This window comes from Canis lupus, chromosome 7 (assembly GCF_003254725.2).
Source record: "Canis lupus dingo isolate Sandy chromosome 7, ASM325472v2, whole genome shotgun sequence".
Classification (NCBI taxonomy): Eukaryota; Metazoa; Chordata; class Mammalia; order Carnivora; family Canidae; genus Canis; species Canis lupus.
In genome coordinates, this window is record NC_064249.1 from 41,686,989 (window position 1) to 41,708,242 (window position 21,254).

At 45.4% G+C, this 21,254-nt stretch overlaps 2 protein-coding genes across 15 annotated transcripts in view; one reads left to right on the forward strand and one right to left on the reverse strand.

Moving 5' to 3' along the window:
• The window catches only part of DAP3 (death associated protein 3), a 34,191-nt gene extending 15,298 nt beyond the window's left edge, over window positions 1-18,893 (reverse strand). For 3 of the 10 annotated variants that reach the window (XR_007412027.1, XM_025430923.3, XM_025430919.3), the window contains exons 1-2: window positions 18,730-18,893; window positions 1-137 (exon numbers count right to left, since the gene is read on the reverse strand). Coding sequence is in view for 7 of the 10 variants with exons in the window: in XM_025430923.3 (XP_025286708.1) it covers window positions 1-42 (42 nt within the window). In the remaining 3 variants the exon portion in view is untranslated. Of the gene's footprint in view, window positions 138-11,783; window positions 11,868-18,193; window positions 18,478-18,729 lie in introns of all 10 variants that reach the window. The other 7 variants (XM_025430924.3, XM_025430922.3, XM_035719085.2 and 4 more) reach the window with 6 other exon arrangements.
• Window positions 18,894-19,171: 278 nt separating this feature from the next.
• Window positions 19,172-21,254, forward strand: part of ASH1L (ASH1 like histone lysine methyltransferase) — a 181,961-nt gene continuing 179,878 nt past the window's right edge. For 2 of the 5 annotated variants that reach the window (XM_035719089.2, XM_049112566.1), the window contains exon 1: window positions 19,741-19,874. The gene's annotated coding sequence lies outside the window, so the exon portion shown is untranslated. Of the gene's footprint in view, window positions 19,302-19,735; window positions 19,875-21,254 lie in introns of those variants that run through there. The other 3 variants (XM_035719088.2, XM_035719090.2, XM_035719091.2) reach the window with 3 other exon arrangements.

The window sequence follows — 21,254 nt, forward strand, 5'->3', positions numbered from 1 at the left end:
CTGCCGGGCCCCAGAGAGAAGCCTTGTCATCCTTCTCAGCATCGTGGCTGTAATCTTAAGTAAAGTGAAGATGCAAGCCACAACTGGGCAATGTTACCAGCACGGATGGACGCCTATCTAGAGTACATACAGAACACCTACACATTGACCAAAAAAAAAGGGGGGGGGGGCAGAAAATACAAATAAGATATAGAACAGGAAATGGCTAGTAAACCTAATAAACCCATGAAAAGATTTTCATCCTCACTACAAGTCAGGGAACTATAAATTAAAACCACCATGATGAAAACCATTCACCTACCATTTTGGGAAAAATGAGAAAGACAAAAGGAAATGTGCCAGAGGCTTTGCAGCATGGGAGATACTGTCAGAGGGGGTGGGAGTATAATCATCCTAAAAAAGTGATTTTGGCGGGGCAGCCCTGGTGGCGCAGTGGTTTGGCACCGCCTGCAGCCCGGGGTGTGATCCTGGAGACCCGGGATCGAGTCCCACATCGGGCTTCCTGCATGGAGCCTGCTTCTCCCTCTGCCTGTGTCTCTGCCTCTCTCTCGCTATGAATAAATAAATAAATCTTTAAAAAAAAAAGTGAATTTGGCATTATCCTATAAAGTTGAAAATGTACAGGTCTCTGACCTATGATTTCTATTCCTTGGTATTTTTTTTAAAGATTTATTCATGAGATACAGAGAGAGAGACAGAGAGAGAGAGGGACATCTAGGTGGCTCAGCGGTTAAGCATCTGCCTTCAGCTCAGGGTGTAATCTTGGGTCCAGTGATCCAGTCCCACATTGAGCTCTCTGTGGGGAGCCTGCTTTTCCCTCTGCCTGTGTCTCCGTATCTCTCTGTCTCTCATGAATGAATGGATAAAATCTTAAGAAAAAAAGGAGAGAGAGAGAAAGAGAGAGGAAGAGGAGCAGGGTCCCTGCAGAGCAGGAGCCCAATGTGGGACTCGATCCCAGGACCCCCAGGTTCATGACTTGAGCCAAAGGCAGATGCTTACCTACTTAGCCACCCAGGCACCCCTCTATTCCTTGGTATTTATGGTAGAAAACATTTGTGCACTGAGAAATATGTATAACTGTAGAAATACTTATATGTGTATAGTTGTTCACTGTAGAGTATGAATAATCAAAAACTGTAAAAAGCTCAAATACCCATTAACAGAGGAGTGTATAAACAGAAATATGGTCAAACAATAGAACGCTGCACAGCAAGAAAAGACTCAACTGTAGTTATATGCAGGACATTGACGAATTTTGAAAACTAATACTGTGTGAGAACTATTATATACAGCATGATACAATTTATGTAAAATTCAAAAATGTAAAACCTAATTCACTCACTGGGGGATATACATATACATTGTCAAACTGAAGGAGAAGCAGAAGGATAAGCCCATGCAGAATGCTGCTTCCTGTAGGGGAGGGGGTAAAGGGGAAGGCTGGGCAGGGCACAGCGACATTGGAGATGATCTATTTCTAATGTTGCATCATGGGTACAAGAGTTTTATTTTACTGTTTTTATATCACGTGTGTTATACGTATCCATCTGTATGTTGAAAATAGTTCAGGGATGCCTGGGTGGTTCAGTGGTTGAGTGTCTGCCTTCGGCTCAGGGCGTGATCTCTGAGTCGGGGATCAGGTCCTGCGCCATCTCCTTGTGGGGAGCCTGCTTCTCCCCCTGCCTGTGTCTCTGCCTCTTTCTCTCTTTGTCTCTCATGAATAAATAAAATCTTAAAAAAGATAGTTCATTAAAAAACCCCTAATCAGAGAGCTAAAAGATGTTTAAAATACTTAAGTGCAACTCTCAATATTCAGTAGTGATAACATACCTCAATCTAATCTCCAGGTCACTTTGATTATTCATTTTAACCTCTCTTACACCTGAAATTTTTGATGCAGCAGCAGCAGTGTGCCATTTAGTCAACAGTTACCGAGTACCTGCTGTGTCAGGCCCTGTGAATAAGCCAGTGAACAAACCTTCTACAGTCCCTGATCCATTGGGGCTTACCAGGAATCAAGAGACGACACAAAGTCCTTTGAATTCCATCTGTTTAGTTTCCAAAGCTACTTTTTGATGAAGATGCCAATGCATACCTTTATCCCGTCATTCAAGTCATATGTTTTCACATGCCCACACCCCAAGGAGTATACAGTGCTCAACCAGACTGGCATGGTTCCTGCTGACCTGGCTCCCTTGTTAACTATGGGATTCCAGGGCTCCTTTGCTGGGTTTGAAAACCACAGGTCCTTGGCAGCAGTTCCCAAACTGAGTTTAGGTGAATGCTAACTAGTCATCAAATGCACCACAGCTCTATGGCTGAGAAATTTGAGACTAAGTAGTTACTTCATTTTAACCCAAATTCACTAGGTCTTTGAACCCTTGGGACACCACTGTTGCAAAATACTATTAGTATCATTCTCCTGGATGCTAGTGGAGGAAGGAGGTGGCTGTGTGCATGTACCCAGGCCTGAAGATGAAGTTCTATTACCCCACAGCGGGGGGGGAGGGAGGAGGGGGTCCCCTCTGTTCCTTGCACTCTGTTCGGTATCCTTACCTCTGCCCTCCACTGCTGTCTGACACAGCCCTTTGCCCAGCACCATGCGCAGCCAGCCAGCAATGGTGGAAGAGCTAAAGGGCAGGCAGGGAGGCAGCTGCCCTCTGGGCAGCTGTCTGGAAACCCTACAACAGGTAAGAGTGGGTCACTGTGCCCAAACTATATATACAAACAGCATGGCTTAGGTTGAGTACCCGCTTTCCTTCTGAGAGTCTGGAATTTCTAGGCAAATAATGACTACATGACCAGCCCAAAACTCCACGGCACTGACACTGATGAGTTTCCCCAGCTGACACCATTTCATGTGTGTGGTCACAACTTGCTGATGTCATGTTTCCTGTGTCACTCTACTGGGAAAAGACTCTTGGAAGCTAGTGCTTGCTTTCCTTCACTTTGCCTGGTATGTCTTTCCCTTTGCTGATTTGGCATCATACCCTCCCCTGTAATAAATCACAGTCTTAAGTATGACTATGTGCTGACTTCCAAGTCCTCATAGGGAATCAGATGCTGGGAATGCCCTTGGCAACTAAGACACAACGACCTGGTGTCCACCACCGCCGCCCAGAATCCATCACCACCCAGTATCGCCCGACACTAACCAGCTCAATTTTCTTAACCTCAGCTCTTCTCAATCCTCCCCTACTTAAACTACCTCAGCTCCCTGCCTCCAGCACTGTCTTCCCCCATCCATGACAGTAAGCTGCCACACTAATTCTAACCTTCCACATTATGCATTTCCAACCCTCAGCCCTCAATTCAACCTCAACTTTCTCTACTTCAAAACTACTTATGACCCCAATGTGACTCTGACAATGCCTGGCCCACCCAACCCTGCTTCCCGCATCTTCCCAATGCATCCCATTACAAACAGCTGTGGGCTGCAGCGTTGAAGGGGGGCTGGTTTCTGGAGAGAAAAGAGCAGATGACATGGTCCTGAGGTCAATTCTTCCTATAGGTGTGCCTGTGGTCATTGGGGCCATTACTCTGGCCATGTTTTTGACATTATGGGAAATATTGGTAATGAAAATGTGACCAGCTCTCTATCCCAGGACACTACCATCTTGCATTATACAATTGGTCTACAGCTTCCATGTGAACTTCTCCAATCCATTTTTTACACTCAAGTCTTGCTTAAAATCCTTCAATATTTCCCCCACTGCTTTTTAAGGGTAAAGGCAACACATACACACATCTCTCTATATAAGAATAGTCGAAATTACTTTAGGGGCTCCTGGGTGTCCAGTTGGCTGAGTCCAAATCTTTTTTTTTTTTTTTAAGAGTTTATTTATTCATGAGAGACACACACAGAGAAGCAGAGACACAGGCAGAGGGAGAACCAGGCTCCCTGTGGGGAGCCTGATGCGGGACTCAATCCCAGGACCCCGGGATCATGACCTGCACCGAAGGCAGATGCTCAACTACTGAGCCACCCAGGTGCCCTGAGTGACCAATTCTTGATTTTGGCTCAGGTCATGATCTCATGGTGGTGAGACAGAGCCCCGTGGCTGGGCTCCAAGCTCAGCGTGCAATCTGCTAGAGATTCTCTCTCCTTGTCCCTCTTGCTTATATGCATGCTTTTTCTTAAAATAAATAAATAAATCTTAAAGAATAATGGAAGTTACTTTAAAAACAAAGGGAAGGGGATCCCTGGGTGGCGCAGCGGTTTGGCGCCTGCCTTTGGCCCAGGGCGCGATCCTGGAGACCCGGGATCGAATCCCATGTCGGGCTCCCGGTGCTTGGAGCCTGCTTCTCCCTCTGCCTGTGTCTCTGCCTCTCTCTCTCTCTCTCTCTGTGACTATCATAAATAAAAAAAAATTAAAAAAAAAAACAAAAAAAAAAAACAAAGGGAAGGTGGGGAATCTTGAAAGTTTGATCTCAAAGCCAATAACCTGGACTAAACATTTTCCATGTCTTTTAAAATACCCGTTTGCAGAAAAAAAATCTTATCGATAGGCCAAATGTAAGCTGAAGACAGGAATATTTGATCATTCCACTTTTAAGGGCATATAAATACCAGGGCAGTGCAAGATAAAGGCTCAAGCCACTAGTAGTATGAAAAAATCCAAGTACTGGTTTCTCCTTTCAGCTTTTTCATGTCCTTTGCAGGAGCAAAAGTTAGACATACTGCTTATTACTGGAAGGTAGGTAAGGGGACGGATTTCCTATGAGAATTGATTGATGGTACAAGACGAAAAGAATTATGGGGATGAATGGTGGTGACAGCCGCATGTGTGTGACATCATGGAATTGCACACTTAAAAATTATGGTAAATTTTACGCTTGCATATTTTACCACAAACAAAACAAATGACTAATGGTAAAAATCAAAGATAAACTGTCCACTTGTCTTCTGAGACAGAAGAGTCTTCTCTCTGATCACATGCTTTGTTTTAAATGTGGATAAAACAAATCCCAGAGACAATTTCCTTAGTCTTTAAGCCATCTGAAGCTTTTCCAGGTGCACCTGCAAAGTACTTGCTCAGCACTTTAAATGCTGTGATGAAACTTTTTAGCTAGTGTTAGTCCTTTTTCTCTCTAAAATAAAAAAGTCTCACATAGGAAGCTCAAATGTATACTGAGAAGTGAGTCAGAATAGGCTCGGACCAAATCTAGAAAGGTATCCCAAAGACTATACGCTAAGACTAAGACTTCAGGGATTACAAAAATCAGTTTGTTTTTTAAATTTAACTTGTTCTGTTGAGGTCATTATAGAGACCCCTGCAGCTGAAAGAACTCCGTGTGCCCTTTCCCCAGTTCCTCCCTGTGATGACAGGTTGCACAGTGACAGCACTCCATCAAGCCTGGACACTGACGTCCATATAGTACCTGTGCAGGACGTCTCCATCACCTTAAGGATCCCCTCATGTTGTCCTTTCCGAGTTCTCTGGCCTCTCTCCCACTCCTTAACCCCTGACAACCACTCATCTGTTCTCCATTTCTGTGATTTTGAAATTTCAAGGATGTTAGGTGAATGAAATCACACTGTATGTGGCCTTTTGATACTGGCTTCTTTCTTTCTTTTTTAAAGAGTCTATGTATTTATTTGAGAGAGAGAGAACACAAGCAGAGGGAGCAGCAGAGGGAAAAGCAGGCTCCCTGCTGAGCAGGGGGCAGGGATCAAGCAGGGAGGGGCTTGATCCCAGGACCCTGGGATTATGACCTGAGCCAAAGGATCAGGCTTAACCAACTGAGCCAGCGAGGTGCCCTGATACTGGCTTTTTTTCACTTATCATAATTTACTGGACAATCACCCAGGATATGTGTATTATATGCATTAATAGATTGTTTCTTTAATCTTGAACACTGTCCATGGTAAGGATGCATCTGTTTAACTAGTTAACCAGTGAAAGACCTATGGATTATCTCCAGCTTTTTCTATTATGGACAAAACTGCTATGAAGAGGCTTTTATACAGATTGAATCAAAAATTCTGAAAGTTAAGATGATCTAGCTCAAGAATTGAATTCTTTAGAATTAGTGCCACAATGATTTCAATAAAATCACTAAATATTTTTAGAAATAGGTTCTGTATTAAGCAATTTATAGGTATTATCTCACAACAATCCTATTAAGTAGGCATTATTATACCCCAGTGAAAATAGGGATGGATAACCTAAATCACTTGCTAAAAGTGGCAGCCTTTCCTGTTAGCCACTGCGTGTCGTGTATCAAGTGCTTAAACATTTCCAGCCACAGGGGAACATGAAGACACGCCATGTGATTATCAGACAACTTTTCTGGAAAATCCTTTCACAATCTGAGCTGAGATGTCTCTTGCAGCTTCCATTCATTGTCCCAGTCTTTCTCTTGGGTTTTACAAGCCATTTTCCACATGATGAACTGAAGGTAGTTATGCACTCTATTTTTTCTTTTCCTGGCTAAATGCCTACAGTTTTCTAAAGCAATCATTACACAATACAATACTCCTTAAGTACAATCCATCATTATCAGATTTTATATATATATTTTTAAAGTTATTTATTTATTTTTTATTTATGATAGGCACACAGTGAGAGAGAGAGAGAGAGAGGCAGAGACACAGGCAGAGGGAGAAGCAGGCTCCATGCACCGGGAGCCCGACGTGGGATTCGATCCCGGGTCTCCAGGATCGCGCCCTGGGCCAAAGGCAGGCGCCAAACCGCTGCGCCACCCAGGGATCCCTAGATTTTATATTTTAAGAGTGACTATTTTAAAAAATTCTATCACATCATTGTTTCATTGAGAATGAAGTTCATTAAAATCGGCAATTCTTTCTCTTTTTTTAAAAAAAGATTTTATTTATTTATGAGAGACAGAGGGGGGGGGGGGGGAACAGACACAGGCCGAGGGAGAAGCAGGCTCCACGCAGGGAGCCCGACGTGGGACTCGATCCCGGGTCTCCAGGATCACACCCTGGGCTGAAGGCGGTGCTAAACTGCTGAGCCACCCAGGCTGCCCAGTTCTTTCTCTTTTAAAAAAATATTGTTACTTATCAAAATTCCGGCAACATCTTTTATGGTGATTGTCAAGCTGATTTCAGAATTCACATGGAAATGCAATGGACCCAAATAGCATAACTAACCTTGGAAAAAAGGAACAAAGTTGGAGGGCTCCCGTTTCCTGATTTCAAAACTTACTACAAAGCTACAGTAATCAAGACTGTATTATTAGCATATGCCTATAGATTAAATGCATCTGACCCACATCTATGAGTCAGTGGGGGAGAGCTGAAAGTTTAGAAAGAATTCCTTACATCACCATCAGCTGATTTTCAACACAGGTGCCAAGACATTTCAATAGGGCAAAAGAAGACTGTTTCAACAAAGGGTGGTGGGACAACTGGATATCCACATATAAAATACTTAAATCGAAGTGCTTATTTACCCAAAGCATACAAACACACTAATTTGAAAAGATACATGCTCTCCTATTTTTTTAAAGGATTTTACTTATTAATTCATGAGAGGACACAGAGAGAGGCAAAGACAAAGGCAGACGGAGAAGCCGGCTCCCTACAGACAGCTTGATGTGGGACTTAATCCCGGGACCCCAGGATCACAACCTGAGCCAAAGGCAGCCACTCAACCAGTGAGCCATACCAGTGCCATCCCCTATGTACAGTGCAGCATTATCTACAATAGCCAAGATACAGAAGGAGCCCACATGTCCAATGATAGATGTGGGGATGGTGTGTGTATAATGGAGTATTACTTGGTCATAAAAAGGATGAGATCTTGTCATCTGCAAAACCAGATGGATGGACCTAGGGTGTACTATGCTATCGGAGAAAGACAAATACATGATTTCACTTATATATAGGATCTTAAAAACAAAACAAATGAATAAACAAATAAGCAGAAATGAACCGACAGATAAAAAAACTGATGATTGCTGGAGGGGGTGGGGTGAAGGATGGGCAAAATGTGTAAAGGGGAATGGGAGATAAGGCTTCCAGTTATGGAATAAATAAGCCATAGTAATAAAACAAATACCATGGAAGGATGTAGTCAATGATAGTATTATATGGTGACAGATGGTAGCTACACTTGTGGTGAGCACAGAATAACATATAAACTTGTTGGGGTGCTTGAGTGACTGAGTCAGTGAAGCATCCAAGTAATGATTTCAGCTCAGGTTGATCTCAGGGTTGTGGGATGGAGCCCAGCGTTTGGCTCCGTGCTCAACATGGAGTCTGCTGGAGATTCTCTCCCTCTCTAAAATGAATAAATAAACCTTAAAAACAAACTTTCTGAATCATTATGTTATACACCTGAAACTAAAGCAACTGTGTCAGCTATACTTCAATTAAAAAACAAAACAAAACAAAATACATAGAAAAAAAATCAATAAAAGGACAGAACAAAAAATCAAAGCCTGGTTCTCCCTAAGTATTTTATTTTTTGGAGAATGGTAACACTATTCACTTCCTGCATGAGCTGGCAATCAAAGTCACTTCTGCAGCCCTCCTTTTCCTTAGGGGGAAGAAAAAAAGATAAATTAATTAACTAAATAAATTAAATTGGACTCCTACCTCACATCATACATAGAAATTAATTCAAATAGATCACAGACCTAAATGGAAGTGCTGAAACAATAAAACTCTTAAAACATAAGAAGAGCAAATCTTTGTGACCCTGTACCAGATGATGGTTTCCTAGTGATAACAAAAGCTAAAGTGACAAAAATAAAAATACATACTTGGACTTTATCAAAATTAAGAATTTCTGCTTCAGAGGATACCATGAAGAAAGTAAAAGACAAATTCCAGAATGGAAGAAAATATTTGCTAAGAACTTGTATCCATCATAATAAAGAACTCTACAATTCAACAATAAAAAAGACAACCAACTAAAAACTGGGCAAAAGATTTAAACGGACATTTTTCCAAATAAGATACATCATGGTGAATAAGCACTTGAAAGGTTGTTCAGTGCCATAGTCATTAGGAAAATGCAAACCAAAAACATAATATGATACAAAAATAGCTAAAATCAAAAGAACAGATAATAACAAGTGTTGGGGAGAATGTAGAAAAACTGTAATCTTCATGCATTGCTGGTGTAAAATGGGGCAGCTACTTTGAAAAACAGTTTGGTAGTTCCTCAAAAGACTAAACATGTAGTTACCAAATGACCCAAGCATTTCTACTATACACCCAGTTGTATATCCAAGAGAAATGAAAACATATGTGCACACAGAAACTTGCTCACAAATGCTCACAGCAGCATTATTCCTAATAGCCAAAATGTGGAAATAATCCAAATGTCCATCAACCAATGAATGGATAAACCAAGTGTGGTGTAGCCACACAATGGAATATTATTCAGTACTAAGAATAATAGATGAAGATCTGATAAATGCTACAACATGGGTGAACCTTTAACAGGAAGGAAAAGGCTGTCAGAAAAGATCACTTATAGTATAATTCTAATTATATGAAATGTTCACCACAGGTAAATCTATTGAGACAGTAAATTAGATCAGTGGTTGCCAGGGGCTGGGAGAGAACGTAGAGTAACCACTGATGGGTCTCTCTCTGAGGTGACAATAACATCCTAATATTAGGTAGCAATAGTGATTATGCAGCTCTATGAATATACTAAAAACCCACTGAATTGTATACTTTAACGATACTGAATTTTATGGTTTGTGAATCTTACTAAAGCCATTATTAAAAAATGTTGCTATGCAGCCATATTAAAACAGCAATAGCAGAAACCACCACAATTAGTTGTCCTCATTACTATATGTCAGCCAATGTCGTGTAGACATCAAATGCTTTGTATCATTTTATCATTATAGCATCATTTTGCAACACTGAACCAGCTATCACTGTATGACAGACTACCCCAAAACTCGGTGGCTTAAAACAGTATCTTGGTATTATTGCTAACAAGTCTGCAGCTACAGGCTAGGTAGTTCTTTGTTCTGGACCAGGTCTGGTTATGTCCGGTGGGCTTCAGCATGTATCTAGGGTCAGCTGGCTAGTCAAGGCCGGCCTTACCTGGGGTGACTGACTCTGCTCCACACTGTCTCTCATCATGTAGCAGTGTATGGCCTGACTTGTCATAGCAGTGGCAAAGGTCCAAGAGAGCTAAAGAACTGAAGACCTCTTCAAACCTGGCTCAGAATCAGCAGTCAGTCACATTCTGTTACAGCCCGTTACAGTTTGGGGTGCAGGGGTGGGGTGGGGAGTAGACTTGATCTTTCTATGGAATGAGCTAGAAAAATCACAATTTTTCTGACACATGGAAATCACCATACTATTAAAAAATGGAGCCTCTTAAATTGAATTTAAATAAAAAATTTAAAAATAATTAGCTTCTGTACTCCTATTTTGAATAAATTATAAGAAAATGGAGATTCTTGCATGCAAACATGGTTGTTGGACTTAAGAGCCTACATCCTTATCATTATACCATGTTTCTTCCTAGGTGACCTCTATCATTTATTTGTGTAGCTATTTGTTGATTTTAATCTTAGTAATTATTAAAAATCTATTTTATTAATAGTGAACCTTATTTTAGTTTGTAGAGGTCTTCTTTTATGCAATAAAAGTGCTTATAAGTATGCAGTTTTTAACAATTAGTTATAAAGTTAACCAATGAGAACTAGACATTGTTTCGATAAAATTCCAGATCAGAAATTAGGAAACATAAACATTTTCTCACACCATACACAAAAAATAAACTCAAAAGGGATAAAAGACCTAAATGTGAGAACTGAAACCATAAAAATCCTCGGAGAGAGAACAGGCAATAATTTGTCTGACATTAACCATAGCAACTTTTTCTAGATTTGTCTCCTGAGGCAAGAGAAACAAAAACAAAAATAAAGTATTGGGACTACATCAAAATATATAGCTTCTGCATAGCAAAAGAAACAATAAAACTAAAGGACAACTAGTGAATGGGAGAAGAAATTTGCAAATAACACCCTATAAAGGATCAGGATCCAAGATATATAAAGAACTTCTACAACTCAATACCAAAAAACAAAAAAAATCAATTAAAAATAGGCAGAACACATGTACAGACATTTCTCCAGAGAAGACAAATGGCCAACAGACACTCAAAAACATGCTCAGCATCACTCAACATCAGGGAAATGCAAAGCAAAAACACAACGAGCAGTCACCTCACACCTGCCAGACTGGCTAAAACCAAAAACACAAGTGCTGTTGAGGATGTGGATGAAAAGGAACCCTCGTGCACTGTCGATGGGAATGCAAGCTAGGGCAGCCACTGTGGAAAACAGCATGGAGGGCCCTCAAAAAATTTAGAATTACTACATGATCCAGTAGTTTCACTATTGGGTATTTAAAGAGTATGGAAATGCTATTAAAAAGATATATGCACTCCTATGTTTATTGCAGCATTATTTACAGTAGCCATAACATGGAAGCAGTGTGAATGTCTTTTGATGAATAAATGAATATGTGGTACACACGCATATATGCATCCACAATGGAATATTACTCAGCCATCAAAAAGATGAAACCTTGTCACATGCAATGACGGCAGATAGAGCTAGAGAGTATGATGATGACTGAAATAGAGAAAGACAAAGACCATATATGTCTTCACTCAAATGTGGAATTTAAAAACAAAACAAAGAATATAAAGAGATAAATGAAGAAAAAAAGACGAAAAAACAGACTCAACTCTAGAGAATAAACTGTGGGTCATCAGAGTAGAGGTGATGAGGGGAATGGGGAAACAGGTGAGGGGGTCAGAGCATACACTTACCGTGACAAGCACTGAGGAATGTAGGGAAGTGTGGAATCAGTATAATGCATACCAGGAACTAATACAACACTGTATGTAACTCTGCTAGAGTTAAAAAAAAAAAAAAAAAGATGAAACTGAGTTGCAGTTTTCAGTTTCAGCATCAAATGAAATTCAGCTTTTATTTTGTTCACACAAATTAGAAATCTTGAGCCACACCGATAAAGAGCTGCAAGTGGTAAGCTTTCACAGTATTTTCAGTTTCTATTTAAAAAAACTTAGGCAAGCAAAACTGCAAAGGTGCATTGTCAATGAGTACCAGCATGTGGAAAGGGATCCGTCTTCTGAGCAGGTCTCAGCAGTGGACTTAAGACATTCAGTAAACTCTGTTGTGAACAGATGTGCCATCATCCAGGCTTTGTGGTGCCCTTTCTGGAGCACAGATGGAGTAGATTCAACATCATTCCTGGGATTTTCAGAATTGTCAACGAGCCTCGGCTTCAGCTCACAGTCACCAGCCACGTCAGGCCCTAGTAAGAGAGGCAGCCTGTCCTCTGAAGCTGGGAAGCCAGACACTGACCTCTCCTCTCAAGCCACAGAAGCCCTAGATGCCAACTCTTCCCACAGAAGGCTGTTTCGAAAATCTGTTGGTTAGCGTAGCACCTTCAGTGATTCTCTCAGCTAGATCTTCTGGAGAATGTGCTGCCTGCTTCACCTCGCACTTTTCTGTTACAGAGAGAGGGCTTCTTTCCCCACACCTCACACACCACCCTCTGCTCGCTCCAGACGGTGCTCCGGCAGCTCCCTCCCCTTTCTGGGCCTGGATGTAGAGAGGAGACTTCGGCTTCAGGGGATGCCATGGCTGCTCTGAGGTTTGGTTCGGTCCAGACCACTCAGACCTCCTCCACATCAGCAACAGGCCAGTCAGCTTCCTCATCGTCTGCGTGTTCACTGGAAGAGCGCTCTGCATCTCCTTCAAGAACGTTGCCTCCGCGTTCACAACGTGGCTAACGGTCTGGCGCCAGAGGCCGAGGCTTTCACTGTCTTAGCGCTGGACATGCCCTGCTGGCTCCTGACTCCAGGCCTCAGGGGTGCGACTCCCTCTCCCCTGGACACGTGGAGGCCAGCATCGAATTATTAACTGGCCTAATTTCCATACTGTTGTGTCTCAGAGAGGAGGGAGGCCCCGTGGGGAGGGGCAGAGACGAGGAACAGTGGCAGTGGGCAATCGTAACACACGGTGACCAAGTTTGCCATCTTATGTGGATGCAGTCTGTGACACCAACCCGCCCCCGACCATGATGATGGTAACGTCAACGATCACTCATCACAGGTCACCATAGAAAAATAACGGAAATGTTTTAGATATTGTGAGAATCACCAAAATGTGACACTGAGATATGAGGTGAGCAAATGCTATTGGAAAACTGGCACCAACAGGGTTCCCACAGACCTTCCATTTGTAAAAACCCAATAGCTGTGAAGTGCAACCCAGCCGAGCACAGTAAAACGAGGTACGCCTGAAATTACAATGTTTCATGCCCAGATCCCATCTCAGACCAATCACAATTTCTTGTAGGGAGACTTAAAATACATTGGCACTTACAAAAAAATTCCCCAGCTGATTCCAATGTGCAGCTAAGACTAAGAACTCCCACACAGATGTCAATCGTTAAGGGAATTTCAACCTATTTAACATGGAGTCTTTGGGTATGATTATTCAAACACTTAAACATTTAGGACATACTTCCTCAAAAAGCCATAATGAGACTGTCAAATGCCTTACTTTACTGAAGACATGATATACATAATGATATTATCTTGATTTACCATTCTAGGAATTCAGACAAAAAAGATGTATTGGTCTGCTGTGACTTTTTCTCTACTGAAGCTAGACTGATTTTCTGGTGATTAGCAATTCTTTTTCTAAACCGATGGCTCTCAATTGGGGCAATTTTGCCCTCTGGAGGACATTCAGTAATGTCTGGACGAATTTTTCGTTGCCACACCTCGGGGGAGGGGTGCTACTGACATCTAGTGAGCAGAGGCCAGGGATTTTGCTGAACATCCTGTCATGCACAGAAGAGGCTCCCACAGCAAATTACATAGCCTCAAATGTCAATAGTGAATGCTGAGGTTGAGAAAGATTATTCTAAATCCTGAGTCCTTTAGGAAAAATCTGGTTCACAGAGACTAATCTCACTGCTTTCATAATTTCAGTTAGAAAAAAAACAGGATTTGTTATGCTGCTTTCTGTAATCATTATATCTACTTCCCCAAGTTTGGGTTCTTAGAGAAACATTTGAGCTCTCAAAGTAAAGGAGCTTCTTTGAAACAAACTGATTATGACAAACTTGAACAAGTGCAAACTTCTATAAGCTCTGTGTTCTACCACCAGGTATTTTTGCTGGAAACAATATGTATTCGCCCTCCCAAGGATAAGGGAGCAAGGGACAATGCAACGGATTAACTCTAATGGAGAAAGCAAAGGGAGGAAATGGGCAGAACTAGGATTTTTTCTGAGGCTGGGGACACCCTGGATTCTCAACAAACTGAACCTGCGAAATTCCTCAAGAACTGGACTCAAGCAAGACTGGTGAAACATCTGAAAGGTTTCTGAAGGCTTCACAGAAGGCATGTTACATGAACACACATGCCTGGTCTTCACACCCTAGACCTTTAGGGCCCGGGGTACATGTAAATTGATCTCAATCCAATGGTACATTTAGATTCTCCTTTTGAAGTGGAGATGGATGAAGCCTTAAAGAAAAGGATATACAAAAAACCAATCTGACCTATTGCAGTGCTCATGTTACAGGTAACTTTTTTTTATTTTTTTGCAATGTTATTAGCAAAAATTAGCAGTATTAATAACACTGTTGATGTAATAAAAATTGTCCAAACTTCAGTAAGGTGTCCAAGTTAAAAAGTTTTTAACCTTTTAACCTAATCAAAACCATTTTTATAAAGACTGATAAAAAGAGATTGCTATGTATATAGGATTATTCAACTGCAACACTATTTCTATTAAAATGGAAAGAACCTAAATATCTGTCACCAGTGGATAAGGCATAGCCATACACTGGAACATCATGCAGCTGTTTAAAAACAAAACAACCGGGATCCCTGGGTGGCTCAGCAGTTTGGCGCCTGTCCAGGATGTGATCCTGGAGTCCAGGGATCGAGTCCTGCGTCGGGCTCCCTGCATGGGGCCTGCTTCTCCCTCTGCCTGTGTCTCTGCCTCTCTCTCTCCCCCTCTGTTTCTCTCATGAATAAATAAATAAAATCTCAACCCTAGGAGCTCTCTGCATACTAATTAGGAAAAATCTCCAATATATATTAAGGAGGGAAGAAAACGCACAGAACAATGTATACAGTTAGTCATCATTTGTGTAAAAGGGGGAAAATATATATACAATTTGTTTGTAAAAAGGTACATATTTTGAAGGATATACAAAAACTGATAATACTGGTTGCTCTCAGGGATTAAGAACAGGTTCCTATGGGAGCAGGAGAAGGGAGAGTGGTGTCTTTGATATTTTTTTAATCTGAATTAGGTTGCTATTACCCAGCAGAGTAAATTTTACAAAATTAAATCAACAAACTCTTAGTGAATCCTTTAAAGTTAACCCATAATTTCTCGCATGAACTACTGGACAGATAACCCTGCTGCATCAAACTCTGTTAGAGATTGAAGATAAGTAATTAAAAGTAGTGGGTCCTTATCCCAACCTGGCATCTAAATCTACCTCAGGGCTGTTTGATAAGACCTTTGGGCTCAGACGAGTACCTGTCACATAACTTTTCTACAAGAGAAAAACAACATGGTTGAAGATCCTACAAGTCTTTCTTCCTCCTCTCTGGGCTTAAGTGTCCTACCTATAAAACAAGGCCACTCGGGTATGTTTTCCAGGCTCTTTTCCCCTCTGGTAATCTAACTTTTACCAACTCAAGAACAATGACAGTAGGAACATATAAAAGAGATAAAAGAGCTGTGCTGGTCAAGGCAGAAATCAGGAGTGTCTGCGTTGATGTTTCCTTATTTCCAGTGACACAAGCACATTGGGAAAAAATCTAGGGTTCGAATAACGAACATATTACTAACACTTTCTGTAAGTCAGGGACTGCTTCTGCCTGCGTCTCTGCCTGTCTCTCTCTCTGTGTCTCTCATGAATAAATAAAATCTTTTTTAAAAAATTTAACATTTGAAACCTTATTTTGAAGTTTGTACTGAAGAGGTTTTCCTGCTTATCTATACTGCATTTAGACAACACCCCAACAAGAAAGCACCATGTAATGAATGTTTAATTGCTTCTATTCTAGTAGGCAAGTCTGAAGGCAGCTTAGCAAAGACTGCTGCAATACAGCAGGACCAGAGAACCCAGCTGTCTATTTACAGCTTGAGGACTCATGCCAGAAGCATAGCAGCAGGAAAATACAGGAAATCCAGGCAGCTTGGTTGAGTGTGGATCACTTTGCTTGGGGCAAACTTTCAGATGAACCACATCCTCATTTGAATTACAGCACTGGGGTGCCAGGGTTGCTTAGTCTGCTAAGCATCAGACTCTAGATTTCTGCTCAGGTCATGATTTCAGGGTCCTGGCATCAAGCCTCGCATCCAATTCCACATTCAGCGCGAGTCTGCTTGTCCCACTCCCTTTGCTCATTCCCTCCCATCCCCCCTGCTCATGCGCTGTCTCATAAATAAATAAAATCCTAAAATAAAACAAACTCTTGAATTAAAACACAAAACCACAATCCAAAGCAGGTATTCTGGAGGTCAATCATGATTTGGCTCCTCTTTCTGCATTAGTTTTCAGCTGCTGTGACAAATTACTACAAACTTAGTGGCATAAAACTACACAAATTTGTCATCTCAGAGTTCTGTAGTTGAACAAAATCAAGGTGTATATGTTTGGTTGTGTTCTTTCTGGATGCTCTAGTAGAGAACCTGGTTTTCTGACTTTTGCAGCTTTTAGAGGCTGCTCTTTCATCTTCAAAGCCTGCAACAGCTGGTCAAGGCTTTGTCACATAGCAGCATTCAGATGTTGACTCTTCTCCCTCTTCCATCTTTTCACAGCTCTTGTACTTACAGTGGGCCTACCACATAATCCAGGATAATCTCCCTATTTTAAGGTTAGCTGATTAGCAAATTTAATTCCAACTGCATCCTTAATTCCCTCTTGCCATGTAATATAACATATGCCCAGGCTCCAGGGACTGGGCCACGGGCATCTTTGGGGGACCATTATTCTGCCTTCCATACCTTTCCTGGTTCAAGTAATTCAGGTTTCATTCATTAGAAAAGGTCACTTTACTGAGACTTAATAGGCACTGAAGCTTATACAAAAGAACAGGGTACTATCTTGTGTATACTTAGGCGACAATTCAGGAAAGCCAGATGAAGGCAGGGACCACAAGCAAGTAACTTTCTTCTCTTTATATACTGGTGCAATGGAATCCCATTAAGTGGCTTTTCTTTGTAACATATATAATTATGTTGGTGATGACAAATTTTTACTATGAAGACAATGCGATACAGTGAAAAAGGTTTTTAGGACAGGTAAAGCAAAATGTAAAGATGTTACTGGACTTCTCTGAGCCTCAGGCTTCTCATGTATAAAACGGGGATTAGGATGATCTATCTCAAAGTGTCATTCTAAGAATCAAGCAGGAATGTGTGTTCTCCAGACATAGCATTCCACAAACGTTAATTCTCTCTCCCTTCTTAGATTTTAAGTATCTAACATTCTTTCAACATTTCCACCATTCACTTTGCATTAGGGCTATACAACCATACAAAAGAAGTGCTAGATCTAGTCCCTGCCGTCAAATTAAAAATGTTGGTAGGGTATCACATTTGCGTATCTGACACCATTAAAGAAAGACCCAAAGCAAACCTAAGTGGGCTCCATGAACGAACTGAGACTTAAGACACGGGTAGGGGGGATCCCTGGGTGGCTCAGTGATTTAGCGCCTGCCTTTGGCCCAGGGCGCGATCCTGGAGTCCCGGGATCGGGTCCCACGTCAGGCTCCCGGCATGGAGCCTGCTTCTCCCTCTGCCTGTGTCTCTGCCTCTCTCTCTCTATGTCTATCCTGAATAAATAAATAAATCTTTAAAAAAAAAAAAAAGACACGGGTAGGAAAAGCAAAGACAGAGTGAGGTCATTAAAGCTCTTTACCTTAAGAAAACAAAGCAAGCAAACAAAACCTGATCAAACATGGAAATGTAGAATGGGGGGAAATGTCTGCTTAAACTTCAGAGCTTGAATAAGGCTTTGAGGTCAATCTAGTAGACTGATTTTCAAAGTGTCCCCTCGACTCTTAGAAGTTCGCAGAAGCAAAGGAAAGGGAAACCCTCCGGATGAAACGAAACAGACTGAATTAGGCAGACTTTGGGTTTTGACAGTCCATAAGTCTCCTGAACTTACTCATTAAGAACACTGGGGTGTTCGTGCAGAATTCTGAGACAGCTGCGCCAGGAGCCGCAGAAACCTGACAGGCCTCGGGTCAGCACGGTTTTGTGGACCAGCTGGGGGGCAGGACACGCGCCACAACCGGAGCCACACAGCCGACCCGCATCGCCCAAGCTGGGAACGCGCACTCGGCTCTGCCTTCAGTGCCTCGTGTCCGACTGAACAACTCCAACTCGTGTCAACATCAACTCCGAAGGCCGCTTTCGGGTCGACCAATTTTGATGCCTATTTTTTCGTTCCTTTTTGATACACAACCAAGAAAAACCCACTTTCTGAAGGGCACGCAAGACCGGGGAGATAGGAGCCCAGCTACAAAGACTCCTGCTTCCAAGCTGCCCGAGGCGGTGAGGGTGCAACATCCACCCCAGGGGAACGCGCGCGACCCCCTCGGGCGGGGAAGCCTGGGTAGGTTGGGCGGCACGCAGCTGTAAGCGGCGCCCCCTCGGTCCCAGCTCCGAGGACGGCCGCCGGCCCCGGGCGCCTCTGCCTACCTCGCGGGGGCTCGGTCCCGCCGTCCCTGAAGCCTTCCCCGCGAGGTGCGCGCCGGGGTCGCAGGGTTGCTCTCCGCACCGTACTCCTCACGGCGTGCCGGCCGCTCCCCGAGCTCCCCGCAGAAGACCGCCGAGCGCGGGCTGTAGGGCAGGAAGCTGCTTACCGCGCAGCCGCCGCGGCCTCCAACCGCCCGCCCGCGGAGGGGAGCAGGGCCGCCCTCGACGATCCCCACGCGGCCAGGCTGCGCAGCGAGAAAGCGAGCCTGGGCGGCGCGGAGTGGCGGCCGCGGAGGTGAGTCGTGTGGACCTCTGGCCGCCCCTCGGCAGCCCCAGCCGTCAGCACAGCTCCACCGCGGCCCGGGTCTCCCCCCTCGCGCTCCCGCGGCGGCGGGAATGGAACGGTCCGGCGGGGGGGATTGTGGGAGGCGCACGCGCGAGGGGCGGAGGGCATGTGGGGGGGCGGCGGCGGCGGCGGCGGCTGTGGCGGCGGTTGGTGGCCGTGGGGGCGGGGAAGGGGGGGAGGAAAGAAGAGGCGGTGGAGGAGGAGGAGGCCGGGGCTCGCGCCGCCGAAGGTATGCGTGAGGGCCCGCGCCCGGCTGTCCTGACAGGGGCCGCGGGGGAACTGGGGGCCGTGCGGGCGGGCGGGCCAGGCGGCCGAAGGCGGGGGCCGGGGCAGAGCGAGCGGCGAGCCGGGAGACTGTCCGGCGTGTGCGGGCGGGCGGGCGCGCGCCGCCGCCCGAGTCGGGGGCGGGGGGGGCCGCGGGGGGGGCGCGGGGAGGGCCTGGTGGGAGGTGGGGGGGCACGAGGCGCCCTTCGCTCGCGCCCGCCCTCCCTCCCGAGCAGCAGCCGCCGCCGCCGCCGCTCTGCCGCCGCCGCTCCCGCCGCCATTTTGGGTTCGCTTTGCGGAGGGGGAGACGATCCCCGTCTTGGTTGCGGGACCGCCTCCCCTCGGTGGCCCTTGCTCGGCCGCATGCCGTTCTCTTCTCCTCGCTCGCCTTTCCGCCGGTCCGTGCACCCGCGGGCCGCCTTCTGACAGGCGGCAGGGATCGGCCGCCGACCCGGGGACGCGGAGGAGCCTGCTGGCGGCCGCCCCCCTTCCCCACTTCCCTGCACTCTCCTCTCGTTCGGCCGCGGCCTCTGACACGGTGAGCATAACCGCCCGCCAAGGCTTCGGGCCTAAGTGCTCCGGGAGCCGGGCGAGCCTCAGCGGCCCGGGAGCCACTGTCAGCTCCCGGACCTGGACCTCTCCGGGGAGCGGCGGCGGGGTGGGGGAGGGGAGGAGGCGAGGGGATCCTGCGCGGACCGGGAAGTCCCTCCCGGCGAGGGGGAAGGGGTGCCCCTGGTGGGCGGGCTCCCGACCCGGGGAGGGGGCGGGAAAGTCGGGAGCGGAGGCGGAGTCGCCCCGGCCCCTGACAGGTCGGCTGGCGCGTCGCGGAGGCGCGGCGGGAGCATCCCCCCCCATCCCACGGCCGCGCAGAGTGGCCCAGGAGGTGGGCTTGGGGTGGGGGTGCTTGACCCGGCACTCTCGGCCCGCGTCGCTGGTGGAAGTTTAACGAATGTTCCTGGTGAGTTTGGACCAGGAGAGCCGTGCTTCTGGTCTGGGAGACAGATGGTGTACTGGTGTGCCGCGGTCGTGTTTGTGTGCACGCGCGGCAGGAAAGTGTTCCGGAGAGTTGGCGCCTGTCCGTGCGAGTGTGCTGGAGTTCCCTCACACGGCACCGCGTTTTTAAAATGAAATCCGGGATGTTCCCTTCCGGAGGTTGTGTGCGTCGTGGAGCTCGGGGCGCAGTGCTTCTGGTCGGGGACGAGTAGTCATGGCGGTGGTGTGCACCGTGTGGCCTCGGCGTGGGGTCGAGCGCGGCCAGCCCTGGTCCCCTGAACAGTTGGTGCCCGGGACGGGGGAGGGGGGGCCGCGGTGTGGACGCCCACCGGGGGAGAAGCCTGTGTGCTTCCGTGGGGTCCTGCATCTCGGTGCGAAGATGGTAGAATGGATGTTTTTTCCAGCTCATAAGAGGCGCAGATTGAGGCATAGATGATTTTTCCAAGGTCACGCTTAAACTTGGTGACAAAGTTGGGGCTGGACCTCCAGTGCTGAGACTACTGGTCCAGGGGTGTGTTCCCCGCAGGCCTCTGGAGGTCCTGTCACCGTCTGAGTCCCCGGTAAGGTAGGGCCACGTGCGACTGGCCGCACGGGATGTGCCAGAGGCTGCGCGTGTCTACACCCATGCCGGGATCCAGGGTGGCCGCTAGGAAACCGGCATCCACGACCACATCATTTCTTGTGTATTAAGGCATCAGCATGACTGATACTTTGCTTCTATACTTGAGGGAGGGAAGTCTTTTAGAGCTTGAACTCGTCCTGGAGCAGCTGTATGGGGCTGGCTGCTCGCTTTATGGGACGGAGGATCTTACTCATTCAGCAGACGTTTATTGAATAATTACTCAGTAAGTGGTCCCTGCCTTAGGCTGAGAATAATCAAGGTGACCCTGTTGAAACAACCTGGGTACATATGAGGGGATTTGGC